At 41.4% G+C, this 24,981-nt stretch overlaps 1 protein-coding gene across 4 annotated transcripts in view; it reads left to right on the top strand.

Annotated features, from left to right (window-relative positions):
- The window catches only part of MYH10 (myosin heavy chain 10), a 154,090-nt gene that overhangs the window by 125,058 nt on the left and 4,051 nt on the right, over positions 1–24,981 (top strand). For all 4 annotated transcript variants that reach the window (XM_024215616.1, XM_024215617.1, XM_024215618.1 and 1 more), the window contains 15 exons: positions 4,927–5,098; positions 6,736–6,948; positions 7,803–7,947; positions 9,926–10,132; positions 11,634–11,738; positions 14,504–14,656; positions 15,113–15,361; positions 16,364–16,576; positions 17,155–17,367; positions 19,120–19,281; positions 21,665–21,793; positions 22,785–22,873; positions 23,126–23,249; positions 23,370–23,578; positions 24,590–24,698. In XM_024215616.1, coding sequence (XP_024071384.1) covers positions 4,927–5,098; positions 6,736–6,948; positions 7,803–7,947; positions 9,926–10,132; positions 11,634–11,738; positions 14,504–14,656; positions 15,113–15,361; positions 16,364–16,576; positions 17,155–17,367; positions 19,120–19,281; positions 21,665–21,793; positions 22,785–22,873; positions 23,126–23,249; positions 23,370–23,578; positions 24,590–24,698 — 2,492 coding nt within the window. The remainder of the gene's footprint in view (positions 1–4,926; positions 5,099–6,735; positions 6,949–7,802; positions 7,948–9,925; positions 10,133–11,633; positions 11,739–14,503; positions 14,657–15,112; positions 15,362–16,363; positions 16,577–17,154; positions 17,368–19,119; positions 19,282–21,664; positions 21,794–22,784; positions 22,874–23,125; positions 23,250–23,369; positions 23,579–24,589; positions 24,699–24,981) is intronic.

The following is a 24,981-nucleotide window of genomic DNA, read 5'->3' on the forward strand; positions in this document are numbered from 1 at the left end:
GGAGCGCAGTTATGTAACAAAAAAATCTACGTTTGTAAATTGCACTTTCATGACAGAGATTGCACTACAGTACTTGTATGAGGTGAATTGAAAAATACTATTTCTTTTGTTTATCATTTTTAGTGCAAATATTTGTAATCAAAAATACACACTTTGATTTCAGTTACAACACAGACTACAATATATACGAATATGTAGAAAAACTTCCAAAATATTTAATACATTTCAGTTGGTATTCTGTTGTTTAACAGTGTGATTAAAATTGCCATTAATCGTGATTTATTTTTTGAGTTAATCGCAGGAGTTAACTGCGATTAATTGACAGCCCTAGTAATGTTATAGGCTAACTATATTTGTTGTTTTGGCCAGCAGAAATCATTCATGAATAACTAATTCTAAATAACTTTTGCTTGTCTTGATGCTCGATGCTCTGTTTATCTAAAATGGTTCCCTTTCTGCTCTTAACACTTGTTTCATATCTTATGTTTTTATAAGAAATACCATAAAATGTTTTCTAAGCAGCCACTTGCTAAGTAAACTTTGTGTAATCTCCTTGAGTTGATTTTTACAGCCAGAAGCCATTTTGTATAATGTCTGGTTATTGTGCAACTCCGACTTGACACTTAATGTTGTGCAATATTTAAAGTCTGTGTTGCTCTCTGCCCCCTAATTTTGAAATAATTTCTCATCTTCTGTTCTATGGGCAGTTTTGCTTCATATTTTACAACTGACTTGATTTATGGAAGAATTGAAACATTTGAATCTTCTCCAGTTGAGCAAAAATGGAAGCAAATATGGGTAGCAGCTGACTTTTGTATCAGTTTTGAGATACTCAGAGGCCTTAGAATGGACATAAGTGGACTAGTTACTCACTAGAAAAGAATGCTTGTTTAAACGTCTGAGTAAATCATCTTTGGCCATTGCTGATTTGCCTCAACAAACTGGTGGATCTTACGGGGCACTGCGAGGACCATTTTTTTAAAATGGAAAGCTAAAGTTGATATGCAGTACGCACTCTTGCCCTCCTTGCCCAAGGAAAGTATAATTATTTCCTCTCAAATAGCTTCAGTATAAATAGCCTATAGTTTATATTTATTAGAGCAATACTGCAGACGATTTAAGAAGGCTCATATAATTCAGATGACTCATTTAGGTTCCCTAATCACAAAATGGGTGTCACTTAAACACTTCAGCCCGAGTCCATTTCCATTATTTTTAATATAATGATTGAGTCATCTTGTAGCACAGACCTTGGAGTTCTCCTTCCCATCTAAACCACTAAACCAATGAACAATTTGGTTTAAGGACTTTGGTGTCCTCCAGGGAGGACTCCTTAGTCTGAGTCTTGCTTCTCAAGAAGTCAGCTGCAGGAAAGTGACTTGAGGACACCCAAGACCCTATTCTGAATGCAGTAAAGCATGAAATCAGAGCCTGAGAACTTTTTCTAAGTAGAAAATCCCTAGTCACTATGCTTCTTGCCACAGAGGTTTGTAAGCTGCTGCACTCAGTACATTCTACTCCTGCTGTGACCTCTTCAGGCCTCTGTCATTGGGCCAGACAATGGGGTGGAGGAGGGTCTGATGGAACCAACCCACTCAGCTGGCAGCAGTATAAGGAGAGAGCTGTCATCCAGAGAAGATTGGCATAGGATGAGAGGGATAAGGACTTTGAGCTCTGTAAGGGAAGGGATTTTTCAGTCTTTCTGAACCCTGTCCCATCTCCTGAGATACTCAAGTGAATTAACCAATATGCCTGGGCTTCCAGGAAGATAACTCAAGACCCCTTCTAAGATATTTCTGAAGCTGTCTCCAGAGGCTTCATATTACTCTGCGTCTGTCACTTCAAGGTAACAACTTGCCATAGCAATCACCCCCTCCCCAGGAAATAAAACTCTGTGATTCAGGTAATTGCCAGATCCGCCCTTGGCTCTACTGCTTCCTTTTGTTGTTCCATAACTTTCTGGAAGTGAAATATTTCCTCTGACTTGGAACCAGAATGTTGTCCTTTAGAAACTGCTAAATTGGTGTTCTAGCAGGATTGGGATTCTTACCAGAAATGCCTTCCATCAATGAAGTTCACTATTTCCTGAGGATTTTTGAACTTCAATGATCTTCCGTTATTCCTGGGGGAGATCCCTCCTTGTTTCACACTTCACTGCAGAAAGATCATAGAGACTGCTTGCTCATCTCCTGATAGTAAACCTGTCTTCTCAAGGCTGCCTGGAAAATTATACAAACTATCAAATGGCTTTACTGACATAGGGCATCTGTCCCTTCATGTGGGTTCAGTCATGCCCTGCCCCAAGAAAAAACAGTCTCTGTGAAATTCTGTGTCTCGCCAGAGGGCTCCCCTTAGTAGGCAAAAGTGAAGCATTTATTGGGGGGGGGAGGGAAGGGGGGAAATTACCTCAGTGCAGCTCACCTTTCTGCAGCAGGACAAAGTAATAAGATGTCTTGGTAGTGACTTGGGGGCAGCACCTGAGACTTTGAGGCCTGGTAGTCAGTCATGAGAAAGAGAGCCTTTGACCAGTGCAAGTGCTACTCATCTGGATTCATAGACCAACATCAAGCAAGGTAGAGTCGTCTTCATTGGAGAGCCTTCAAATGCTCAATCTGATCCTACAGTTTCACCTAACATCTCGAAAAGCAGTCTTTATTAGTCCTGGATCAATGTTATCCTGCTACCATCTGCTTCTGCAGGCAGAATGGCACTCTGGGACCAGGGAGGTGTGGAACGGGAGAATTTCAGACTTTTATTTGTGCCTTTTTGAAAGGCTCCCCTTGAGGCCCTCTGGGAGAAGACCCGTATTCCATTGTGAGAATTCCACACAAGTTAGTTCAGGGAGTGTCCAAGGAAAGGCACTTCTCGCAAATGCTGTCAGAGTAGCCTTCTGCAAGGTAATGACAAACCTTATCAAGACGTTTGAGTTCATGTATTGAAACCAACCAGGAGGTACCCAAGCTCCTAAACTTTTCTTCTCTGCCCGTCTGAACAGGAGGACTTTGTCTTGAGAGCCTTGCACATCAGACAGGGTGTGAACCTGCAAGCTGGTGGCTCAGCAAATCCAAATGCCCCATGAGAAATAATTCCTGAAAGAGAGGAGTATTCCCACCTGACACTAGTTTGTGTGGTATCCCAACTGGGGAATTGTCTGTGCCACAGAAAAGCAGCATTACCAGTTCTGCAGCAAGTACCCAAAGCAGGAAGCTCCAGCCCATGATGACCACCATATGGTGGGAGTCCCACCTTACTTACAAGTTCCCCTGGCTTCAGAGGGCCTGGTATGCAGACATCTTGTCCTAGGGGGACTGACTTAACCTGCCTGTATGCCAGATCTTCTCTAACAGGGTTCAGTGGTACACCATGCCTCAACACATCCAAACTCTCTCTGCCTGGTTTGTGACAGAACACTGTAAGAACTGGAGGGGTATCTCCTTTAAAGTAGCATAGACTACATTGCACTTTTGCAAAAGCACCTTCTTTGCCTATTACTGGGTTTGTTCAATTTTCACAGCATGGTTCAGGACAAGATCTCAACTAGAAGAGCAAATATCATAGTTAACTCCTCTTGGAGAAAATCTAGGTTGGCTCACAATTCCTTAATGGTCCAAACCTCGTTCCTCACTGCTTTAAGGGTGTTTGTGGATGGGAGGATAATGGCATCAGCTCTGCTAGTTTCTGCAGTAAAATTTTCAAGTGTCTCATTGACTGGGCTCCCAAGTGACATAGGTGCTTGTGAAAACTACCTCAAATTTCTTAAAGCAGCATCATTCTCCAGCAGAGCTTTGGCCTAGTCTTCCAAAAGCAACACAACCCATCTTTTGGCCCCCTGTCATCAGTTGACCTTCATTTTCTGGATCTTAGATGCATTTTGTTGATCACCTTTTCCAGCAGGGCTGGGGAAATTGCAGTCGTCTTGCATCTGACCCTGTTCCTGGTTTTCCATCAGGGCAAGGTTGTCCTTTTGTTATGACTTTGAGAAAGAAACTCAGTCCGTTTGCCCTTCCATTTAAATCCTAGCCCTTCTCTGTTTCTGTCCTCAAACTGCAGGCTGGGAAAGAAAAGCTGTGGCATAAGTTAGACTTCAGAAGGGCTTTGAAATACTACCTGTCAAGAACAGAGCCACTTGGGATGTACACCCTATTCATTGTATTCAAAGGACCTTAAAACATCTGGATATGCCATTGGAAAATGGATCAAAGCTTGCATTCAGGAAGCATACAGAATAGTAGAAATCTCTTGACTAGCTATAATCAAAGCCCACCACAATCCCCATATTGTCAGTAGAGAGGGAAGAAGCATCAACAGTGGATAAGCCCTGTGTACATACTCTCCATACATTCACTTAAGTAAATATAGGCTAGACACGCAGGCTTTGGCTGATGCAGGCTTTGGCTTCTGTCTTTGGAGTAGTACTTCCAGCAGGGAGCTTTCTCTGGAAATACGAAAAAGGGAGAAAATCTTTCTCTCCTCCCCACCCCCAACAGGTGACTGATTACTAGGGCTGTGGGGTACATGTCCTCTTTTGTCCCTTAAAGTGTTTCCTGGAGTACTGCCATTAGAGACCAGACAGTCTGTTGTAGATATTGCAAAAGGACAAATTTTAATCGTACTTGCCTGAAAGCTTGACAGACGCTGCTAACCAAGAAGGAATGAAACTGGAAATGGAGAGGCACCAAAATCCTTCCATCTAATAGTTTCAGAGAAAAGGGAGAAACCCAGGTGCTCTACTGTCTTAACCTAGTTATGCAAAGCAGACTTTCAGGAAAAGAGGATTAAAATGATCCCCCTACTGATATTAAAAGAATTAGTAGTTTATCATTCAGTTGTCCACAACCAATAAAATTGCTATCTGCAGGCTTTTTGCCATCTTTTTATACAATGTACTGAAAGAGTTGTATTGAGTATCTTCTCATCCTTCTAAAGAGCGTTTGAAAAAGGAAGAGAAGACCCGTCAAGAACTGGAAAAAGCTAAAAGAAAACTTGACGGAGAAACAACAGATCTTCAGGACCAAATAGCTGAGCTGCAAGCCCAGATTGAAGAGCTAAAGATCCAACTAGCCAAGAAAGAAGAAGAGCTGCAGGCTGCTCTTGCCAGGTCAGAGACTGGTAGGGTTTGTGCATAGATAAAATCAATGGGATTTTATTTCAGATTTATCTTTTAATCCATTTTCAAGATTATACTGATTAGAGTTGGAAGTAGGGGAAACTAGTATAGCACGAATTGCTGCTTTTTATTTTGAGACTGCTGAGGTTTCCTAGCTGAGTAAGTTGCTTATGTATTACAGACTGACTGCAAAGCCAGGAAGGTATTTAAGGCTGAGAGACAGGTTCTTATTTACACAAAGGGTATGTCTGTCTACACAGCCTGCAGCAGCGAGCCCTCCAGCCCAGACATGGGGTTGCAGGGCTCGCACTACTGCTCTAAAAATAGTTGTGTAGACAGCTCTTTAAAGTTGCTGCTCGGGGGGTGAGCCTGAGAGCTGGAGCTCTGGCCCAAGCTGCAACTTCAAAGAGCTGTCTACACAGCTATTCTTAGAGCGGTAGCGTGAGCCCCGCAACCCCATGTCTGTCAGCCTGGGCTGACAGGAGCACTGCCATGAAGCACTGTGTAAACGTACCCCAAGGCACCTCTAGACTGCCAGAGTAGCGTAGAGTAGCGTAAAGGAGCTTTGGCATAAATGAGAATCTGGCCTTATTAGTATGTTCCTTTTTGCAGTTTGTAGTAAAAAGAAAGGTTTTGCATTTGTACGTTAGGATTACTCTGCAAAAGAGCCTTTAACTTCACAACCCACTTCACTTTAAAAGGACTGCAGTTGGCATATTACAATTCAGCATCAAGAGCGCAAGACCACTTAATCATAAGTCAGTCAGTGGCTTTGCCATTCCTCAAGAAATATTCAAGAATTTGCATTTTCTCTCTGACACCAACCACATAAAATTCTGCACAGTAAGAAATTGGGTTGGGAGTATGGTGTATGTGTGTGTGATGTTAATAAACCTTGGTTTGGGGGTGGCTGACTATGTTTTAAATTTAATTTCTGGTTATTGATATGGGTTTGGCAGCACCAAAATGTACTACGGTTACTTTGTTTAACTGATTGTTTGGTGTAAAACAATCTGTTTTTAAAACAATTGATCTACTTGGGCAACTCTGCCAATTTTCCATTCAGTTGCCTGTGATATTACATGTGGCAGAATTGCTGGTAATGGAACTGCTCTTTCACCTTCCTGGCTGTTGGGCCTTTAAAATCAGCTCTGTGCTGGCTCTCCCCACTCTGGTCACTATTTTAAAATAATCTTGCTGCTATACTTAGGTTTCTTACCAAAAATCCACAACTTAGTCACACTATTAAAAAATATAGTGTGCAATAGAGACACAACTGCAAAAGACATGTCAGTTTTCATGACTCATGATTAGTATACTGATGAGATATGAATTTTGGGGAGAATTTAATATAGGCGTTAGAGAATTGGAAGACTGGAAGTAAGACAACTTTAATTCCCAACATCCCTAAGTATCTCTCTTAATAACTGAGGTGCTAGTTTCAATACACTAAAAATGTACATGTTTGTTTAAAGGTGCATTTTGATTGTTGATGTTTTAAGTAAAATCTGTTTCTGTTCCATTAACTCAAATTCCATTATGAGAACTGGTAGTGAATAAGTCTTATTCCATCTTTAATATCAGATCTTATTCTTGCCCATTCCTTATCCTGTGTCCATCTTTAACAGAGGTGATGAAGAAGCAGTTCAGAAGAACAATGCACTGAAACTAATACGAGAGTTGCAAGCTCAGATTGCAGAACTCCAGGAGGACCTTGAATCTGAGAAGGCATCACGCAACAAGGCTGAAAAGCAGAAGAGAGACCTAAGTGAGGAGCTGGAGGCACTGAAGACTGAGCTGGAAGACACCTTGGATACCACTGCAGCACAGCAAGAATTGAGGTGGGGTGACCAGCACATTTAAAAAGATACGGTTTAAAGTCCAGGTTTAATTTAAAGAGAAAAAAGTTATTTCATAAAGATGTTTCATGTAACCTTAGCTTGAAACTAATATCAGTACAGATTTTTGGCTTTAATTTCCCCATGTAGCTCTTTCCAGCTGACAATTGCAAAGTATTTTACCAAAACTAGTGAATTACACCTCAGTACCTTTTGAGGAAGGAAAATAATAATTGCAAAAAAACACAGATGGGGAAACTGAGAGATGAAGTGACTTGCCGAGGTCCTACAGTGAGCCTGGTAGAGCTGGGAATAAAATCCAGGTCTACCAACTATAGATCATTAATTGTGAAACTATTCTTCATCTCCCCCTGCCCTTCCTCTCTTTCCCCCCCACCATCCCAGTTGTGGATTTTGAACACTGCTGTATTATGCTGCTGTGGAAACCACTGTAACACTTCAGGGAGACAGCAAGAGACAAAAGTTCAAAAAGAAAATTTGCTTAAATGAGGAATAAACTAGACTGTAAAATGTTGAGCTTTAATAATCTACAGTAGAACATCAGAGTTATGAACACCAGAGTTGCAAACTGACCAGTCAACTACACACCTCATTTGGAACTGAAAGTACACAATCAGGCAGCAGCAGAGACAAAAAAAGCAAATATAAACTACTAAAAAAAATGGAAAGCAGCATTTTTCTTCTGCATAGTAAAGTTTCAAAGCTGCTTTAAGTCTATGTTCAGTTGTAGACTTTTGAAAGAGCAACCATAACATTTTGTTCAGAATTACGAACAACTGCCATTCCCAAGGTGTTCGTAACTCTGAGGTTCTACTGTATTATGATGCTTTCTCCAGGACAAAGCGTGAGCAGGAAGTGGCTGAATTGAAGAAAGCTATTGAAGAAGAAACCAAGAACCATGAAGCTCAAATACAGGAAATCAGACAAAGACATGCTACTGCACTGGAGGAGCTCTCTGAACAACTTGAACAGGCCAAAAGGGTGAGTGGGAATTGCAAGCTACTTCATGAGAGAGCTGAAATTTTCTTGCTTTGGGATTGAATACACTTCCGTCAAATAACACTGCCAGTCTTGTCCCTTTGTCTCATACTTGCTCATGGAGCTAATAGATCTTCGCTGATCGTATGTATCTGCTACAAAATGACCAAGAAGCTAGAATTCTAGCTCAAATACCAACCTGTTACTAGTGAATGCTCCCAGGATCCATCTCCCTGACAGACTTTGAAGTGATGCATCTAGAGACAAAGTATTGTACCAGGTATTATTAGCTGCTTACTTGGTACAGCAGTCTGCAAACTCATTTGATGAGAAGCACTTCTCAGAATATGTAGCTTGCAGAATGTTTCCAGAGAAAGTAGTGGTAATTTGGGGCTTATACAAAAAAATTCATATTGGCTAAATCAAGGTACTGTAAATGCTTCTGCATTCAGTTCTGACAATGTACTTGAGTTGTGACCCATAATGCCCCTTTTGTTCTAGTCCCAGGCGTCTTTTTAATACACGCTGCCAAATTGTGCAGTGGTGTTGTGACTTCTATGACAATATTCTGCAATATCCTAATTTAATGTTGTTGGATTAGGTAAGTATTTTATGAGTTCATTGTATTAATTCAAGTATTTGATATGGGATTTTATGTAACTTCTTTAAGGGGAAGGCATGGCTAATGTAAAGCCTAGGACAGTATTGTGCTTCAAATAACAGTATGAAACAATGGGCTAGACAAAGAAATAAGGGGGTTTCCTGACCTACCTCTGCATCCATCCTTTTGAAGCTGTGTCTTGAGCATTGTCTGACTGATTTACCTATTTATGGTGGCTTCAAATACTCAAATGGGTTAAAGGAGTGACTCTTAAGAGCCATGAGTGGGCTGGTTCTTAGCTGAAGCTGTGTTGAACTTGTGACCACAGGAAAAACCCTGAATGGGGTTTGATGGACAAAAAAACCCAACCAGAGCCGTTGCTGGAGTGAGGGGATGATCTCTGGTCATCTTATTATCACGCATGTAGGTTCTTTTATTGGTTTAGTAGGATGTTTTTGTCTAATGCTTTTACATTAAGAATAAATGAGTTTGCTTAGAAAGAGCTATGTGCTAACTTAAGTGGCAATTACACAGAGAAGAGAAGCAATGCAGGCCTGCTTAAGCCATCTGTCTTTGCTAGGGAGGTCACAGTATAGTCAGGGAACTGTTCAGCCTGGAAAGCTCCTGGTCAGAAGGAGGAGAGATTTAGGTTTCCACCCAAGAGAGGCAACAACTGGGAGCCAGAAGTCTGGACTGGGTGCCGTTGCTGGGCCATACACAGGGAATACAGGTGCAGTTACCTTGAACTGTGACCATTTTTATGATAGCTGTCACCCTAGCAGCCAGGATTAGGACTCACTCTTGTTAATTACATTTGCATAACAATGTCTTCTAGTAGCAGCTACAGTATCTTGTTCAAAAGTGAAATTATTCCAAATGCTGCCAAGTGTAGTATGCTGAAGTCTGTTTAACTACAGTCATCATAATTCACTAATGCCTTTGCAAATAATTAACATTACTGTATTTTTTTTCTATGTTAAACATAAGGAATACTGCAGCAGTTTCTCTTTGGAAAGGCAAAATTCTTGCGAGTGGGAACTACAGCATTAAGTAATGCTGGTGGAAATGTAGTTTATCCACCTGAACAACTTTAATGCTTAATATACTTATGTAAGACTTAAACACTTCGTTAATTTAAAACTCTTTTTGGATAAGCAAATATAAAGGATGGGAAAATACCTGCAGTCTTACCCAAGGGTCCTGTGCTGATGTGTGAAGCTGCCATTTCTCTATGTACGGCTAACACTCACATTGGGCTCAGTTGCCACTTGTGAATTTAAAAATGTTTTTTGAGGTCAAATATTTTGTAGGAAAGTGCCTAATGGAGAATATTGTGAAGTGCTATAATTAGTGATGTGCTTTTATTTTGTGCTTTCCTAGTTCAAAGCAAATCTTGAAAAGAACAAGCAAGGCCTAGAGACTGACAACAAGGAGCTAGCCTGTGAGGTGAAGGTATTGCAGCAGGTCAAAGCAGAGTCTGAGCACAAGAGGAAGAAGCTAGATGCTCAGGTACAGGAACTACATGCCAAAGTGTCAGAAGGAGAGAGGATTAGGGCAGAGCTGGCAGAAAAGGCTAACAAACTGCAGGTAAGATTGAAATTGGTCTCTTCTCTGGCATGTTCTTACAATCACAAAATCCTAACCTCTTAATTGGAAAACATAGATAAATTTTCAAAACACCCCATTGCATTTTAGTCTTGCATCACCTGCTAAAATCAAAGGACTCTGCAAAAACATACCTTGCAATGACTGAGATATATGTGCTTGGTATATGGTCAGTGTGAAACCTGAATCTACAAATAGACTCTTGAAATGATTCTGCTTAGTCACAGTGTAGTCTACAAAACTTTGAAACTGTTCTTTTTTTTAAAATCCAGACTTGGAATTTCTCCTAATAAAACTCTGACTTCTGTAAAATGGAAATAGATGAAAAATATGTAAAGCTTTTCTGCACAGTACAAGAGAAGTTTATGTAAAAACCGGGCAAACATTCCAAGACATTTTTAAAAATTGTTAGGCACTTCCTAAATATTAAAAATATGGAACATTTTACCAATATAAAACTTTATCTTTATTCAGTTAATTACAGGTCTGAACTTTTTTTATTCATATTGTTGCTATCTGGGGTTGGTTACAAAATTAACAATATCATTAGCAGCTGGCCAATAAATCTCACTTGCCATCCCTTGCACAGTGATTGTAAACATAGATTAAGCTGTTGATTTAAATTTGCAAAAAGCTCCATCAAATAGTTGTTTTGCGCTGTATCTTAAAGGCCCCAGCCTTGGTCTCTACTGAACAGCGAAAGAGTGAAGTCCAAAGCAGAAGTGTCTGTAGTGAGAGTACGCAGTTACCAGGTTTTCAAGTCTGGCTCATCACAACTATCAAATAGGGCAAGGGAAAGAGATGGTCTTTGAGAGAGAAGCTTCCAAGCAATTTACAGCTCTATATACAAAAGCTAGTGCCCTGAATTGCATTTGTAATTGTTTCAGACCCAGTACAATGCAGGGTCTTTTATTTAGGTAAAACAACCTAAACTTTCTCAAAGGTGAGTGGCTCCATTTCATACTATCTGAAACTTCCAAGCAGTCCTTGAGTAGCCCCAAGTAGGGTGCATTATAGTAGCACATCCTGGAAATAACAAGTGTTGACAGTTTCCAGGGATCTGCCTGGAAAGGTTGCAGCCTCTGGACCCTGCTGTCACTTGGGAATCCATGGACAGTGATAGATCCCATAAGGCAGCCCTGTAATGGAAATACCATTTAAAATACTAATTGTAATATTACCAAAAGTCAGATGTGAATACAAAAGTGGTTATGGGATTGTTCTCTCAACAGCAGTGGAGGTAAGCATGCATTTGCAAGAGATTTATTTTTTAAAGTCATAATTGACATTCAACTTAAAAATGTAAAACTTAGTTAAAATTATTACCTGGGGGCATCTTTGTACCTGGAGCTCTCATTGCCTTCGCTTTCATGCTTGGTATATTTTGAGTGTTGTGGTCTTTTGCACCCACAGCTCTCAGCAGGGTACAGCTGCTACAGCAGACCAGCTGCTTGGTGTTACCTTTAGATTGCTTGCTTTGCAGAATGAGCTGGACAATGTCTCAAGCCTCCTGGAGGAAGCAGAGAAGAAGGGCATAAAGTTTGCCAAAGATGCGGCAGGTCTGGAGTCTCAACTTCAAGATACACAGGTGTGTTTTCAGTTTTCAATAAGAACCCAGTTTTTAACACTGAACTTGTGTTCATCAATAGAAACGTTCAGCTGTGGAACTGAAAACTCAGGGTCTCAGTCTCCTCTTCAAGCAACACTCAGTGCCCCCTCTAGAAGGCTTTGTGAGGCACCTAAGTATCCACATTTGCTTAGCTTTTTGAATTGGGTATGGCACGGATATCACACTCCCTTCATTTCCCTCCCATCAATAACTTTCCCTGTGGGCCAGAAATCTTTGGTCTACGCAAATAATCACTGCACTGGCTCAGATGAGCCACTGTGCACTGAAATATGTACTGTTTTGCTGACTGTTCAGCTGCATTGGGAGCTCTAGTTCAAAGGGAATTCTCCAGTTCAAAGGGAATTATTTTTGGGAAGTCCGATGGCCTGTGTTATGCAGGTGCTCAGACTAGATGATCAGAGATCCTTCTGCGTACTTCCACCTTTTCATGTTCTCTGTATGTATAAATATCTTCTGTCTGTGTGTTTCACTCTATGCATCTGAAGAAGTGAGCTGTAGCCCATGAAAGCTTATGCTGAAATAAATTTGTTAGTCTCTAAGGTGCCACAAGTACTCCTGTTCTTCTGGCCTTTGAATCTCTGGAAAAAAACCTGACTTTTCATGGCAGACTAGAGTTGCTAATTACTAGACTTTGCCCTCTCAGTAAGGTTCACTTAGTGTTTCTTATGTTCTACCAAGGATGATTCCATAAACTTTACTAAGCCAGTACGTAAAATGTTCATGTAAACCAGGCCCTTGGGGCACCTGTAAAGCATAAAGGAGAGCGTCTTTCTCCTCCTCTTCTTCCCCCCCCCCCCCCCCCCAATAATTTGAGATCTTAAAATTACCTAGCCCTACTGTTTGTTTTGGGTTAATATACAAATAAACCATGAAAGGTTTTGTACATTCTTTACAGCCATTGTCAATGAAGAGTTTGTGTGCATTTAATTTCCCCTTGAATAAAGGAAAACAGGGAAAATATACTTTAAAACATTAGCATTTAAATGATTGCAGTTAGACTTGAAATTTTGAGGTGAATTGGGTGAGGGAGGGGCATAGTCAGCCCCTGACAATTTTGAAACTTAAATTTGTGGAATGTAACAAAACTTTGAAACATGCTGAAATCACAGGATTTTGTTGCCTTCTTTCCTGCCTCCCTAGTCTTTTCTCCCGTTACTCTTGTCCCACAGATAGACATACTATTGGTGCAAATCCTCAGCAGGTGAAAATTGTCATAATTCCATTAACTCGAGACAAAACAGCATGGACTCTGTAATGGAGAATTGTGCTGCTCTTCTAGAATTCTGAACATCTCCCCAAAATAAACGATTAAGAAAAACCTCTTTAGAACTTGAACTTTCAAAAAACCTTTTGTCAAAAATCCCTAATGAAAAACTGACAAGGAAAGTAAGTCATGTGCCTTGAAGACAAGATGTGAAGTGTTGTCCTAGATTACAAACCAGTTGAGACAGAAAACAGAAATGGTCAATTATAATTGCAGTAAAACCTTAATAAGAAATTTGACTGAGTGATCTGGAAAAGGTCAGAAATGAGGTGACTGAATTTGCCAACGACACAATTTGTTAGCCAAGACCAGAGACGAACGAGGAAATTCAGAGGGACTTAACAAGATAAGGGGGCACCATCATGGCAGATTAGCTTAAGTAGGATTTAAACTAAAAGTGAGCATTTACATAAATGAGAACATACAGAGTTGCATTTTTAACCCCATATAATAGACTTCACTATTTAATGGGTATTAGGAAGACCCTCTCTGTGTGGGTACACTGTTCTAGAATTCTCTACTGTGGAGTTCCTTGCACCTTCCTCTGAAGTGTCTTGGGACTTGCCACTGATCGATGCAGGACTAGAGAGACTGATGGTCTGACCCAATAGGGCCATGTCTTCGTTAAGGCCATCTGATGTCAGGAAACTTTTCTAACCCAGCCACTTACTGGCCTCACCATGGGGCTTGTGAAGATAAGATTGTGATGTGTCCAAGGGCACGTGGCTTCACTAGGCTGTTAGGGTCTTAAACGTTGTCTGTGGAGCATGTAAGTGTTTTTATCACTTAGTGGAGTTGATTCCCATCCCGCTCAACCAAGCGATTTCTCCACTTCTCATGGTTCTTGTCCTTTCGGGTACCAGTCTTTAGCCAGTTTTGCTGTTCAGACAAGTGTTTTTTTTAATAGGAAGAGAAGTATAGGAGTGTAAAAGCACGACACAAATAAACCTCCCCTCACAAGGAAAGCAGTGGGTTCTGATGAAAATTTATTATAGATGTAATGATATTCTAGCAGGTGTTGGGTAGTGCCAGCTAAGCAGCATAACCAGATCTTGCAATTTTAAAACAATTCTCCTTTTATCTCATGTAATTTTTTTTTTCCTGTTTGAAAGATGGCTTAGTTCTGCATACCGCTATGTATTAAGCCGTACCAATTTAAGATGACCTTTTGGCCATGAAACTAGATTTTAATTAAACTTCTTGGAGATGTGAGTGATGGACCTGATATTAGCAAATTAGAGGGGTATTGAATATCTTCAGATCAAACAGTATTCAGGAAAATAAAGCTGACTTAAAATACTATTTTCTTTCAAGCATCCCCCCTTACCCCTCCCCCCTTCCACCACCCGAAACAAAGGACTTGTTAAAAACAATATTGGAGGGCAGCTCAGCTTAAGGCCAGATTTAAATACTATCAGCAAAGGGTGAAATTTAAGAATAATTATTTTTATGCCAACAGGAGCTTCTTCAGGAGGAAACCCGCCAGAAATTGAACTTGAGCAGTAGGATTAGGCAGCTGGAGGAAGAGAAGAACAACCTACAGGAGCAGCAGGAAGAGGAGGAAGAGGCCAGGAAGAACTTGGAGAAACAGATGCTCGCCCTGCAATCGCAGGTATGAAGCTATTGGAAGCGGTAGGACATTAGCGTGGCCCACAAATTCAGTGTGATGACTGTGAAATGTATTACAACTTCTGCCAGGCAATATTTCATTCTCAATTGGGACAAAAATTAGGCTGAGTTGTCGAATAATTTTTCACTGATCTTTCTCCACTGAAGTGTAAACATTTTGTAATAACAGTAAGATTTCAGTACTTGAGTTAGTTTGGGCAGATTTAACTGTCATTGCATATAAGACTTCATACCTTTTCATACATTGTTGAATCATCATTTTGTTTGTACCTTGCTTAATCAGAAATAGCTGTTTTTGTTCTTGTGGGTTTCCCCCAGTGTAATATGTTACTGTCTTTGCATCGTGGAGGTGTAACTGCATTTTTATTCTATCCTGTTAATAGCTGTGAACATTAAGAAGTTATAAGAAACCACTTTATTGTATTCTGTAAAACTTTAGCTGGTTGATGCCAAGAAGAAGGTAGATGACGACATGGGAACTATTGAAGGTTTGGAGGAAAATAAGAAGAAATTGCTGAAGGATATGGAGGCTCTGAGCCAACGTCTAGAGGAGAAGGCAATGGCTTATGATAAACTAGAAAAGACCAAGAATCGCCTGCAGCAGGAGCTGGATGACTTGATAGTGGACCTGGATCATCAGCGCCAAATTGTCTCCAACTTGGAGAAAAAACAGAAGAAGTTTGATCAGGTACTCTAATTCCGGTCATCTCACTTCTGCCTTCAACATTAAGGCCACATCTGCTTTACAGAATTATGTTGAACTAAGTTGCATCAGTATACAGTCGCTGCAGTTATTACATTGCTTGTGTGTGTCTACACTTTGCTCCTTGTTTTGGCAGTGAGCGTCCTCCCCAGGAGCACTTGTACGGATTGAACTGTTAGTGTGGGGCATTGTGGGACGGCTTCTGAAAGCCAGCAACAGTCAGCAATGCAGTGTCTACACTGACGCTGCATCGACCTAACTGCATCAACCTTGGCACTTTGCCTCTCGTGCAGGTGGATTTAAGTCAGTGTAGTGGGCGAGTTTTGTTGGTGGGAATTACATTTTAAGTGTAGACACTTAAATTGACGTAAGCTGTCTTGCGTCGACCTAAATTCTGTGTAGACCAGGGCAAAGAAATGGTAGTGTGTATAGCCTCAGTCGTGTTAATTACTCCAAGACTTTTTAAGGGAGACCTCTAAATAGAAACACAATATTTTGTTTGGACTCAGTTGGCTGTTGCAATGTCAGCTTTTCACAGGGGACAACTTTTGTAATAGCTTCAGTGAGCCAAGCACCTATCTTGGTGCTTTCCATTCTGGTCAGATAGGGCTGTGAAAAAGTGAAATGTCTTTTAAGTAGGAGCTTATAGCCATGCTAGAGTTTGACTTGTCCTTTCTCAAAAAATCCATCAGAATCTCCCAAGACAGTTAGTCATGAAGACTGAAGGAGGAATATAAAACTGAGGCTCTGAGCCAGTTCCTAGAACATGAATAGAAGCTCCCTTTATGTTCAGACTGCTATGTTTTGGGTGATAAAATAGGGACTATCTCATGCCAAAGCCCCTTGACCAAGAGTTGACATTGTAGACAGAATAATAAGGTACCAGGTAACCTGAGAGCTTTAACCTGTTCATTGAAACTTCAGTGAGTGTCCTTCTGACCGATTTTCTTTTAGATTTATATTTGAAACTTGTATTGATGGTTTCAGATGCTGGCGGAAGAAAAGAACATTTCTGCTCGCTATGCAGAGGAGCGGGACCGGGCAGAGGCAGAGGCTAGAGAGAAGGAGACCAAGGCACTGTCTCTGGCGCGAGCTTTGGAAGAAGCCCTGGAGGGTAAAGAAGAATTTGAGAGGCAGAATAAGCAGTTGCGTGCGGAGATGGAGGACTTAATGAGCTCCAAAGATGATGTGGGCAAAAATGTAAGTATTTTTCCACCTCTCAGGTGCTGCATTGCATGAAGGGGATAAAATAGTAAAGCCCATTTGTACAAAGAAACTAATACTAGATAGTAAAACTTGCAAGTCTGAAACCTTGATATTTAAGAGCTGTACTTTAAAATACCTAAAGAATTTAATACTCTGGAAGCTAATCGGTATTCACCAATGCCAGGCATTTCTGCAACATTCACAGACGAGGTAAGTAGGAGAGACCGATCAAATGATTGAATGTTATCTTTATGCTAGATTAAAAACTTGTTACCTTACTAGCTCTGTTTTCTTTGGGATACTCTGAATCGCTGACTACGCAGCTGCTAGTTTCCTTCTATTTATCAGACAGTTAAAACTTCATCTACTGCTCTGGGTTGTTCTCAATACAGATTTAGGAATGAGTTTCTTAGTTATTCTGGTTTAGTGTAGGACAGCCAGAGTTAAATGAGTGCTAACAAAGGACTCAATATCTTATTGATTGTTCTCATATAATCCTCTATTTTGCAGTCATACCATTGCTATTGTCAGAATAACAGAAAGATGGTGTCTGCTTCATGCTTGTGTTTTAGGTCCATGAACTGGAAAAGTCCAAGCGAACCTTAGAGCAGCAGGTTGAAGAGATGAGGACCCAGCTAGAAGAACTGGAAGATGAGCTTCAGGCGACAGAAGATGCCAAGCTTCGCCTGGAAGTGAACATGCAAGCTATGAAGGCCCAGTTTGAGAGAGACCTACAGGCCAGAGATGAACAGAATGAAGAGAAGAAGCGGATGCTGGTTAAACAGGTATCCCCTACAAAACACGCTTTTGAGAGCAACTGTAGCAAGCAAACAAACAAAGAACATGGTTAATTGATTTCTTATTACCCAAAAGTTGGGATGTCCCTCAAGGTTTGTGTGACGTTCCTGCCCTACGGAGCTCTTAAGCACTGATCTTTACACATTCTGCAAGACAGATTAGCACAAAACCTCCAGTACGTGTAATGTAGCGTGTTTTGATTTGAATTTCTTAAGGGGATACTTTCTACTTGGCTGTTCTTTCCATTTTATCTACCTTTTAAAATGGAAAAGACTGGAAATGTCTTTATAAATCCAAAACTACTAACAAGTCACTTACAAATATGCAGTTTTTGGTGTGATCTTACGAAAATATGTGCAATGCACGCGCTCCTGCTACTGCTCTGTAGCAGCAGTTGCTACCTGGATTTATGCCAAGTAAAATATGTGATGCAGTGTTTGGATTTTCAGAGATGGATCCATTCCTGCTGACAGATATGGTACAGAGTTTAGATAAGTGCTAGATAATTAGCAAAACTATTCCCTTAATGAAAATTGGAAAAGGGATCACAGGATTGCCAACCCCTAGCATTGAACTATTATGTCAGGCCCCAAAACATTAAGAGATGGCTTAAAAATCATGAGATTTTTAAAGATGTTTTTAGATTCATATTTGTCTTCTAATGTAACAGGCTCTTGATTTCATTCTCAAGCTTTTTTCCAGAACAGTGAGGGCTTTTTTCTCTTTAAAATTAAAGCAGTCACATAATCACATGACTCAAGGAGCTGGGTCTTAAAGAAAAGTATCAAATATCCCCAAACTCTTGATAAAATTGTGAGAGTTGGAAACACTGGCCCGATTCCAGCTTCTATGGGAATGTTATAAACAATGGACAGAGAAGGTAATTTTTTAAGGCTCCCTACCTCATTCTGCTGTAAGCATGCAAATTGCTGTATCACCACTGGAAAAGAGCTCTTGACATTCTAATACAAAATAGTAAATTCGATTCAGTATACAACAAAGTCAGTTTTGTGTGTTTCCTTTCACTATCCTCTGTGTAACAACCAAGTTTTTCTGGCTCAATTTTAACATTATTGCATAACTTGTTAATCTGTTTTGGCTTACTATTGGCTGGTTGCTCAGATATTTGATACTACTTAAATTGCTCTTCATTTTTGCTTTGAAGAATTGTGGTTGAGATACAATGTCTTACTGTATGTGTTGGTGACATAGATGTGCCTGAAGTAACCATTTAATTATAATTCTGTATTAAAAATGTTCAGGTTATTCTATTGTTTTGTGTAAGAGCAGTTTAATAAGCTGAAATATTAGCTTCTGCACTGGAACAAAGAAGGTAGACAGAAACACTGATCAGAAAGTTGATCATGAAGCAGTTGAATGGGTAGAACTGTTTTAGTCCATAGGATGTTTAGCATATGAATTTTCAGAAGTACTTCAGAAATTCCCTGGAGGTCGCGTTTGCTTTGAGATCTTGCTTTGCTTCTTGTTGCAAAAACTTCTGCAGAGATCACAAGCTGTCAAGATTTCCATAAGTTGTGTATGGGTTTTCTCCCTCAAACTTACCTTTTGTAGTACTGTCAACCGGCTAATGATCAAGAGCTGAGCTTTTCTCATGTCACTCTTTTGTGTTATCAAGGCCTTTCTTGGTTCTTATCCTTTTAGAGTCATTCTGAGATCTCCTTGAGTTTTCCCATTTCATCCATTTCTGTAACAGAGCCTCTCAAACTATCACTTCACAGGTGCGGGAGCTTGAAACTGAACTGGAGGATGAGCGCAAACAGAAGGCTCTTGCTGTGGCTTCCAAGAAAAAAATGGAGATGGATCTCAAAGACCTTGAAGCTCAGATAGAAGCTGCAAATAAGGCTCGAGATGAAGCAATCAAACAGCTGCGCAAACTGCAGGTGTGTGAAGCCAATCCATGAATGAATTTGGAGTCTCTCTTGCTTTAGAGTGCTGCTTTTGGTCAAGTTTCCTTGCAGTCTGAGGGTGAGAACAGCTCCCTATTCTCAAGCTTCACTCTTGTCCCTGGATGGCTGCTTCCTGCAGCATATTGCACCAGTGTCTGTAATTTCAGTTCATCAGTGTGTTTGTCAATGAGATGGTTAAAAGTGCCTTATTTCAGTATTTTGTGTAAAGGACTCCGTTAAATATCCCCTCCTCCCCCCTACCCCCACCCCCCAAGGACCTCCTAAAACAACCAGGTCAAAATAACTGATTTAATAGCTGAGCAGTGACTTGAAAATGTGTCTTCAAATGTGCTAGGTGGGGCTGGTAACACTGCCTATTAAGGTTGCCCAGCACTTCTCATTATACTGTCCGGTTTTGAGTTGCTTATCACTTTGACAAACTAACTGTTTGGCCTGAAATTTTCCAGGCTGGGTGTCTGTCTCAAGCTGAATCATTTTTGGAAAGTTTTGGCTGAAACTATTCAGCCATTTCCAAAAATGAGACTAGGAGAAGATGCATAGCTTTGCCTATGGTGGGTTGTGTTTTTTTGTTTGTGTTTTGTTTTTTTTTTTTAACAATAATTCTGGTGACCTTTTCTTTGAGACGCTCTAGTGCCCTCCATGCTTTGGAACAGGGTTTGAAATTTGGAGGAGGGAGGGTAGAAATGACCTTTTTGTCAGGGATGTGCCTTTCCCATCCCTGTGAAAATCTGCCTAAATTTGGCCAAGTGATAAACCTTTGAAACATCACAGTTCTCACATTCTCAGTAGAGACTAGCTGGAGCATTGCAGCTAAATTCCCTGAAGATTCTGTCCACGCTGAACATGCTCCAGTCTTGGGCAGTAGGGGCATAAACAGGACTTCCTCTGCAATTGCAGTTCCCGGCTGCTTCGGTCTGGGTCTGGGTCCGGGTCCGGGCACCGGAACTGAGAGCAAGTAGCCTGTCTCTCCTGTGCTCTCAGTGCCCCACTGCTGCACCCAGGCAGTGTAGAGGAAGAAGCTGCCTGAACCAAATGCAGAGGGGACCATGTTAGACTGGATGGGAGGAGAAGATACTGGGAGCTGGGTGAGGGGCGGGGGACTGGGATCCAGTGGTTGGAGGGGGAAGGGGAAATGGCTCTGACAAAGAGCTGGGGTGTGGGGACGGAGGGGAAACCTGGGACTGGCTGGGCAGAGAGCTAGGTTGGTGGGGAAACGCACTGGACAAAGAGACTAGGACAGGGAGCTAGTCAGGGCAGGGAATGTGGGCGTAGGGGTGCTTGGAGGCTGTGGAGAAGACCGATCAGATGAAGAGCTGGGAAGGGAACTGAGACGGGATGGACAACCTTAATTCTGAGTGATTGATTCGCAACCTTAATATTCTTTAATGTATTTTTATTTGTAATATAGCTATTGACTCCTAATCTCTGAGCATTTTGTGCATTGTTCCAGTATACAGAGGCAGCATGAAGTTCAACCTTAGGTTTTGCAGTGAGACACAACTTTTTTTACCTTAGTGTTTAAGGATTAGATTCCTAATTTCAGAAACCCCCAACGGTGTAAAGTTTGACATCTCTTTATATCACACAAAAAAACAGGTACATGACAGCATCAAAGTTGGACTAGTTTTTAGTAGGGCAAGCCAAATGTGCGGTTCCATACCCTAACATGTACTGCTGTGTATTCTTTTAGGTATGTATAAACTAAGCGGTCCCATGGCTTGCAGATTTTGGCTTGCATCCATCACTTTCAAACAACTTAGTGCCATTTTTCTTAAAGGAAATTGAAGTTTGAATTGATTTTTTGGGGTCTAATGATATCCACAGTCAAGCCAAATTTGCGTAAAATCTGATCAGTAGTTGTAATGTTCAGAACATTAAATTTAGCAAAATACAGTTTTAAAGTGTGTACTTAACGTCACACATTCAGACTAATGGATCTTTTTGTGCATCTACAGACCTGAGAACATTTCCTATTAGTGTTCATTACAACATTTTTCAGTCAATTTAGGTAAATCAAACCTTTTTTCTCCCCAAGCCATTTAAAAGCATGAGATCTCAATAAGATTCCTGCCAATTTTTATCATTCAAGTTTAAGCAGTTTTTTTTTTTTCTGTAGCCCTGTCTTTTTATTAAAAATAAACATGGGAAGTTGGATAGAATCCAGTGGAGGAGTATGAGACCAAAAATGTGTGTGTTTTAGGGTTACAATGAATAGTGATCTCAAACAGTAAGTAGGACTAGGCCCCTTTTGTGTGTGTACTCTCATTTACTAAATGCTGACCTCCCAAAGGGATTATAGCAAATCCCTGCACTTGTCCTCTAACAGATGATGGTTTTTCCTTCTCTTAAATTCCAGGCTCAGATGAAAGACTATCAGCGGGAGCTGGAAGAGGCCCGTGCATCCAGAGATGAGATCTTTGCTCAGTCCAAGGAGAACGAAAAGAAGTTGAAAGGCCTTGAAGCGGAAATACTCCAGCTCCAAGAGGTATGATTTAGTTCTGAGTTGCCTTTGTGAGCGGCATGTATGTTAGTGTTCTGTACACCTGTCTGGTGATTAGAACACTGGATTGGGAACCAGGAGATCTAGGTTCTCTTTCAGCTCTGCTGTGAGCAGCCTGTGTGACCTTGGCTGTCATTTAATCTTTCCATGCCCAGTTTCCCCACATGTATAACTTTCCTACCCCCTGAGGGGACATGAGGCTGTATTGATTTCAAAGTGCTCATCCATTTCTCTGATGGAAGGTGCTTGAAATGCAGAACGTCAGTATTACTAATAGAGAATTAGATCAGTAAATGCACAGGAATCTTTTAATGCCTCATAACCTGGATACAGAAAATACACTAATGAAGCATTGTAGAATATATTTGAAGTTTTCCTGACACTGGTTGTGCTAACTACTAAGTTGTGGGCCACAGAGAACCTGAAAAGCTTGTGCCTTTTAGTTTTAGTTTTGCCATGATTGCGTATGCTTATTGTAATGTCTGGCAAACAAAGACTCTTCTGTAGCTTTGTAAATGACTGTTTAGGGGGTGTTTATTTTTCATGAGCTTCAAAAATTAAGACTTTCCATGAAGAGAAACCAGTAATGCAGTATGAATAATAAAATCGATTCAAGATATCGATGTATTAAGAGAGCTGGAAGGTAATTGACATAATTAAAGATCAATCTAAAATACTACAGTATTTTCCATTTAGGGTTAAGGGAAGTAAATCCACTGCAGTCGTGAAGAAGCCATTAGCGACAGACTGGGAGTGTGAGCCAGTGGTTGGAACAAGGGAGGGAGCCTGGCTTCCTGCGTTCTGTTCCTGGCTCTTTTGCTGACTGTGTGACTATGTGCAAGTCACATACCAGCACTTCATTGTCTCCTAGTGGTATTGGGGAGCTGAATTAATGTTTGCAGAGCTCTGAAATCACCAGTGCTATTTTAGTCTGTGTAGTAAATAAGCAAATGAATCTTCTCACGACCCCTTGCAGGATCTTGCTGCCTCAGAAAGAGGTCGTCGCCATGCTGAGCAAGAGAGGGATGAGCTGGCTGATGAGATTGCAAACAGTGCTTCTGGAAAGTGAGTCATCAAACGGACTGTCATCCTGTCCAAGGCTGTTTATAAGCAGCAATGACTGTGTCTTCTACTAATGCACTTGCATGTCCCACACTGACCTCTTGGTTCACTGTTTTCCTGATTGAAGGGAATGATTAGCATAGGCACTGCAGCATCAGGAGAGCGTTTGCTGAGTTATTAAAAGCAAGTGGAGGTAATTACTGCGTTACCTGGTTGGACCATGTAACGTCCCACACGCTTTCTTTCACCCTCCAGATCAGCTTTGCTGGATGAGAAGCGCCGTCTGGAAGCCCGTATTGCACAGCTGGAGGAAGAACTGGAAGAGGAACAGAGCAATATGGAACTCCTCAATGACCGGTTTAGGAAGACCACACTGCAGGTGAAGTACCTTTGGCATATGCTGCTTTGGGCACTTTTATGTCCCTTAAGTGTACCATATAAAAGATGAATGAAGGCTTTGAATGTTGCCCGATGACTGGCTCTTCTTGCCCTCCCAAAGGTTGATACGCTCAATTCGGAGCTGGCAGGAGAACGGAGTGCTGCCCAGAAGAGTGAAAACGCACGCCAGCAGCTGGAGAGACAAAACAAAGAACTGAAAGCCAAGCTGCAGGAGCTGGAGGGATCTGTGAAGTCTAAATTCAAGGCAACCATTTCTGCTCTGGAAGCTAAGATTGGGCAGCTAGAGGAACAGCTTGAGCAGGAAGCAAAGTAAGAAGAGATGGTTGTTTGGTGTTCCAAGTAAATACAGGCAGCGCTGGTTATTTGAAACTTCCATGGCCCTAGCAGGACTTCTCATAGGTACTAAATGTTCCCATCTCAGCCCCAGCTAGAACTCAGTTGCTAAAGGGACACTCTTGGACTGAACAGCATAAAAAGATTGAGGCTTTACAGTGTGTTCACCTTATCTGGGTTTCAAGGTCAATTCGCTGTACAGAGGAAACTGCTGAACTGGTTCTTTCCCCAGACTAGCTGGGTGTGGAGCCTCCTTGTGATGTTTGTGGTAATACAGTGGATCCCACAGTGTGGTGCAGCCGTATAAGCACCTTGCACAGCCAGTGACACAGACCTCGGCAGTTTGATAGCACTCACGCCCACAACCCTCTATCAATCTGAGTTAGGAAGTGTGTTCAATGGACAGTCCATTAAAATCTCATTATTTTTGGTATTGTGGCTATTTTTCTGTGTTAAGGATGGCTTTTAATGTCTTGCCCAAGGACAAGGCAGCCTGGCTCCAGGGAAAAAAATCAGCCTTCTCTTTTAGTACCATAATTTCTTCCTGTGATAAGACCATCCTCTCTAAATCTTCAGTCCGTTTCCCTCCATCCACTATTGTACTTTAGCTGTGGGGGAGGACCATAAACCATCTCTCTTCTGCAGATGCTTAGCAGATGCCCTTGTTAAAGCACCGCAACTGAGCCCCACCACAGTGAACAAGCACCCCTAGTTTTAACCTGGGACAGCCAAGCCCACTCTGCTCCCATGCTGACAGATTAGATCCTTCAGTTACAACCAACACAATTACAAGATAGCATTTTAGAAAGGTACTTAGAAATCAAACCCATTTGTGCTCCAGAGTGTGACTCAGATCTGGACATGCTAGCACCAAACTCCACATGTGTTATAGTTGTGCTCTGGAAAGAGAACGCTGCCACAGGTGAACCAATGTGTAAAATTCCCAGGCTGGTTAATCCTGGGGTTAACGTTGCTCTGTTTTCTTAGGGAAAGAGCAGCTGCTAACAAGCTGGTACGTCGTACAGAGAAGAAACTGAAAGAAGTCTTCATGCAGGTGGAAGATGAGCGTCGGCATGCAGACCAGTACAAAGAACAGGTAAGCAAAGGTGCAAAGCCGTGCTCCAAACCCAAACGCCTGCAGACGTGCTCTGGGAAGAGCCTCAGATACAACTGCTGTCCCACAATCGACCTGGAGCATAGAATACTCCCCGGAAACTCCTGCTGCAAAAGCCCCACACCAGACATAAAACAAACCCTGTTCAAATGCTTGCTGATAACAATGAGTCCCAATGAGAATATAGCCCAAGGTGGAAGTTCTCACTGCAGCCCTCCGCAAATCCAGGTGGAGCTGCTGGGTAGTTCCGTACTTCCTGTCTCCA

Source organism: Terrapene carolina, unplaced genomic scaffold (genome assembly GCF_002925995.2).
Source record: "Terrapene carolina triunguis isolate 2854851 unplaced genomic scaffold, T_m_triunguis-2.0 Scaffold192, whole genome shotgun sequence".
NCBI classification, from domain to species: Eukaryota; Metazoa; Chordata; order Testudines; family Emydidae; genus Terrapene; species Terrapene triunguis.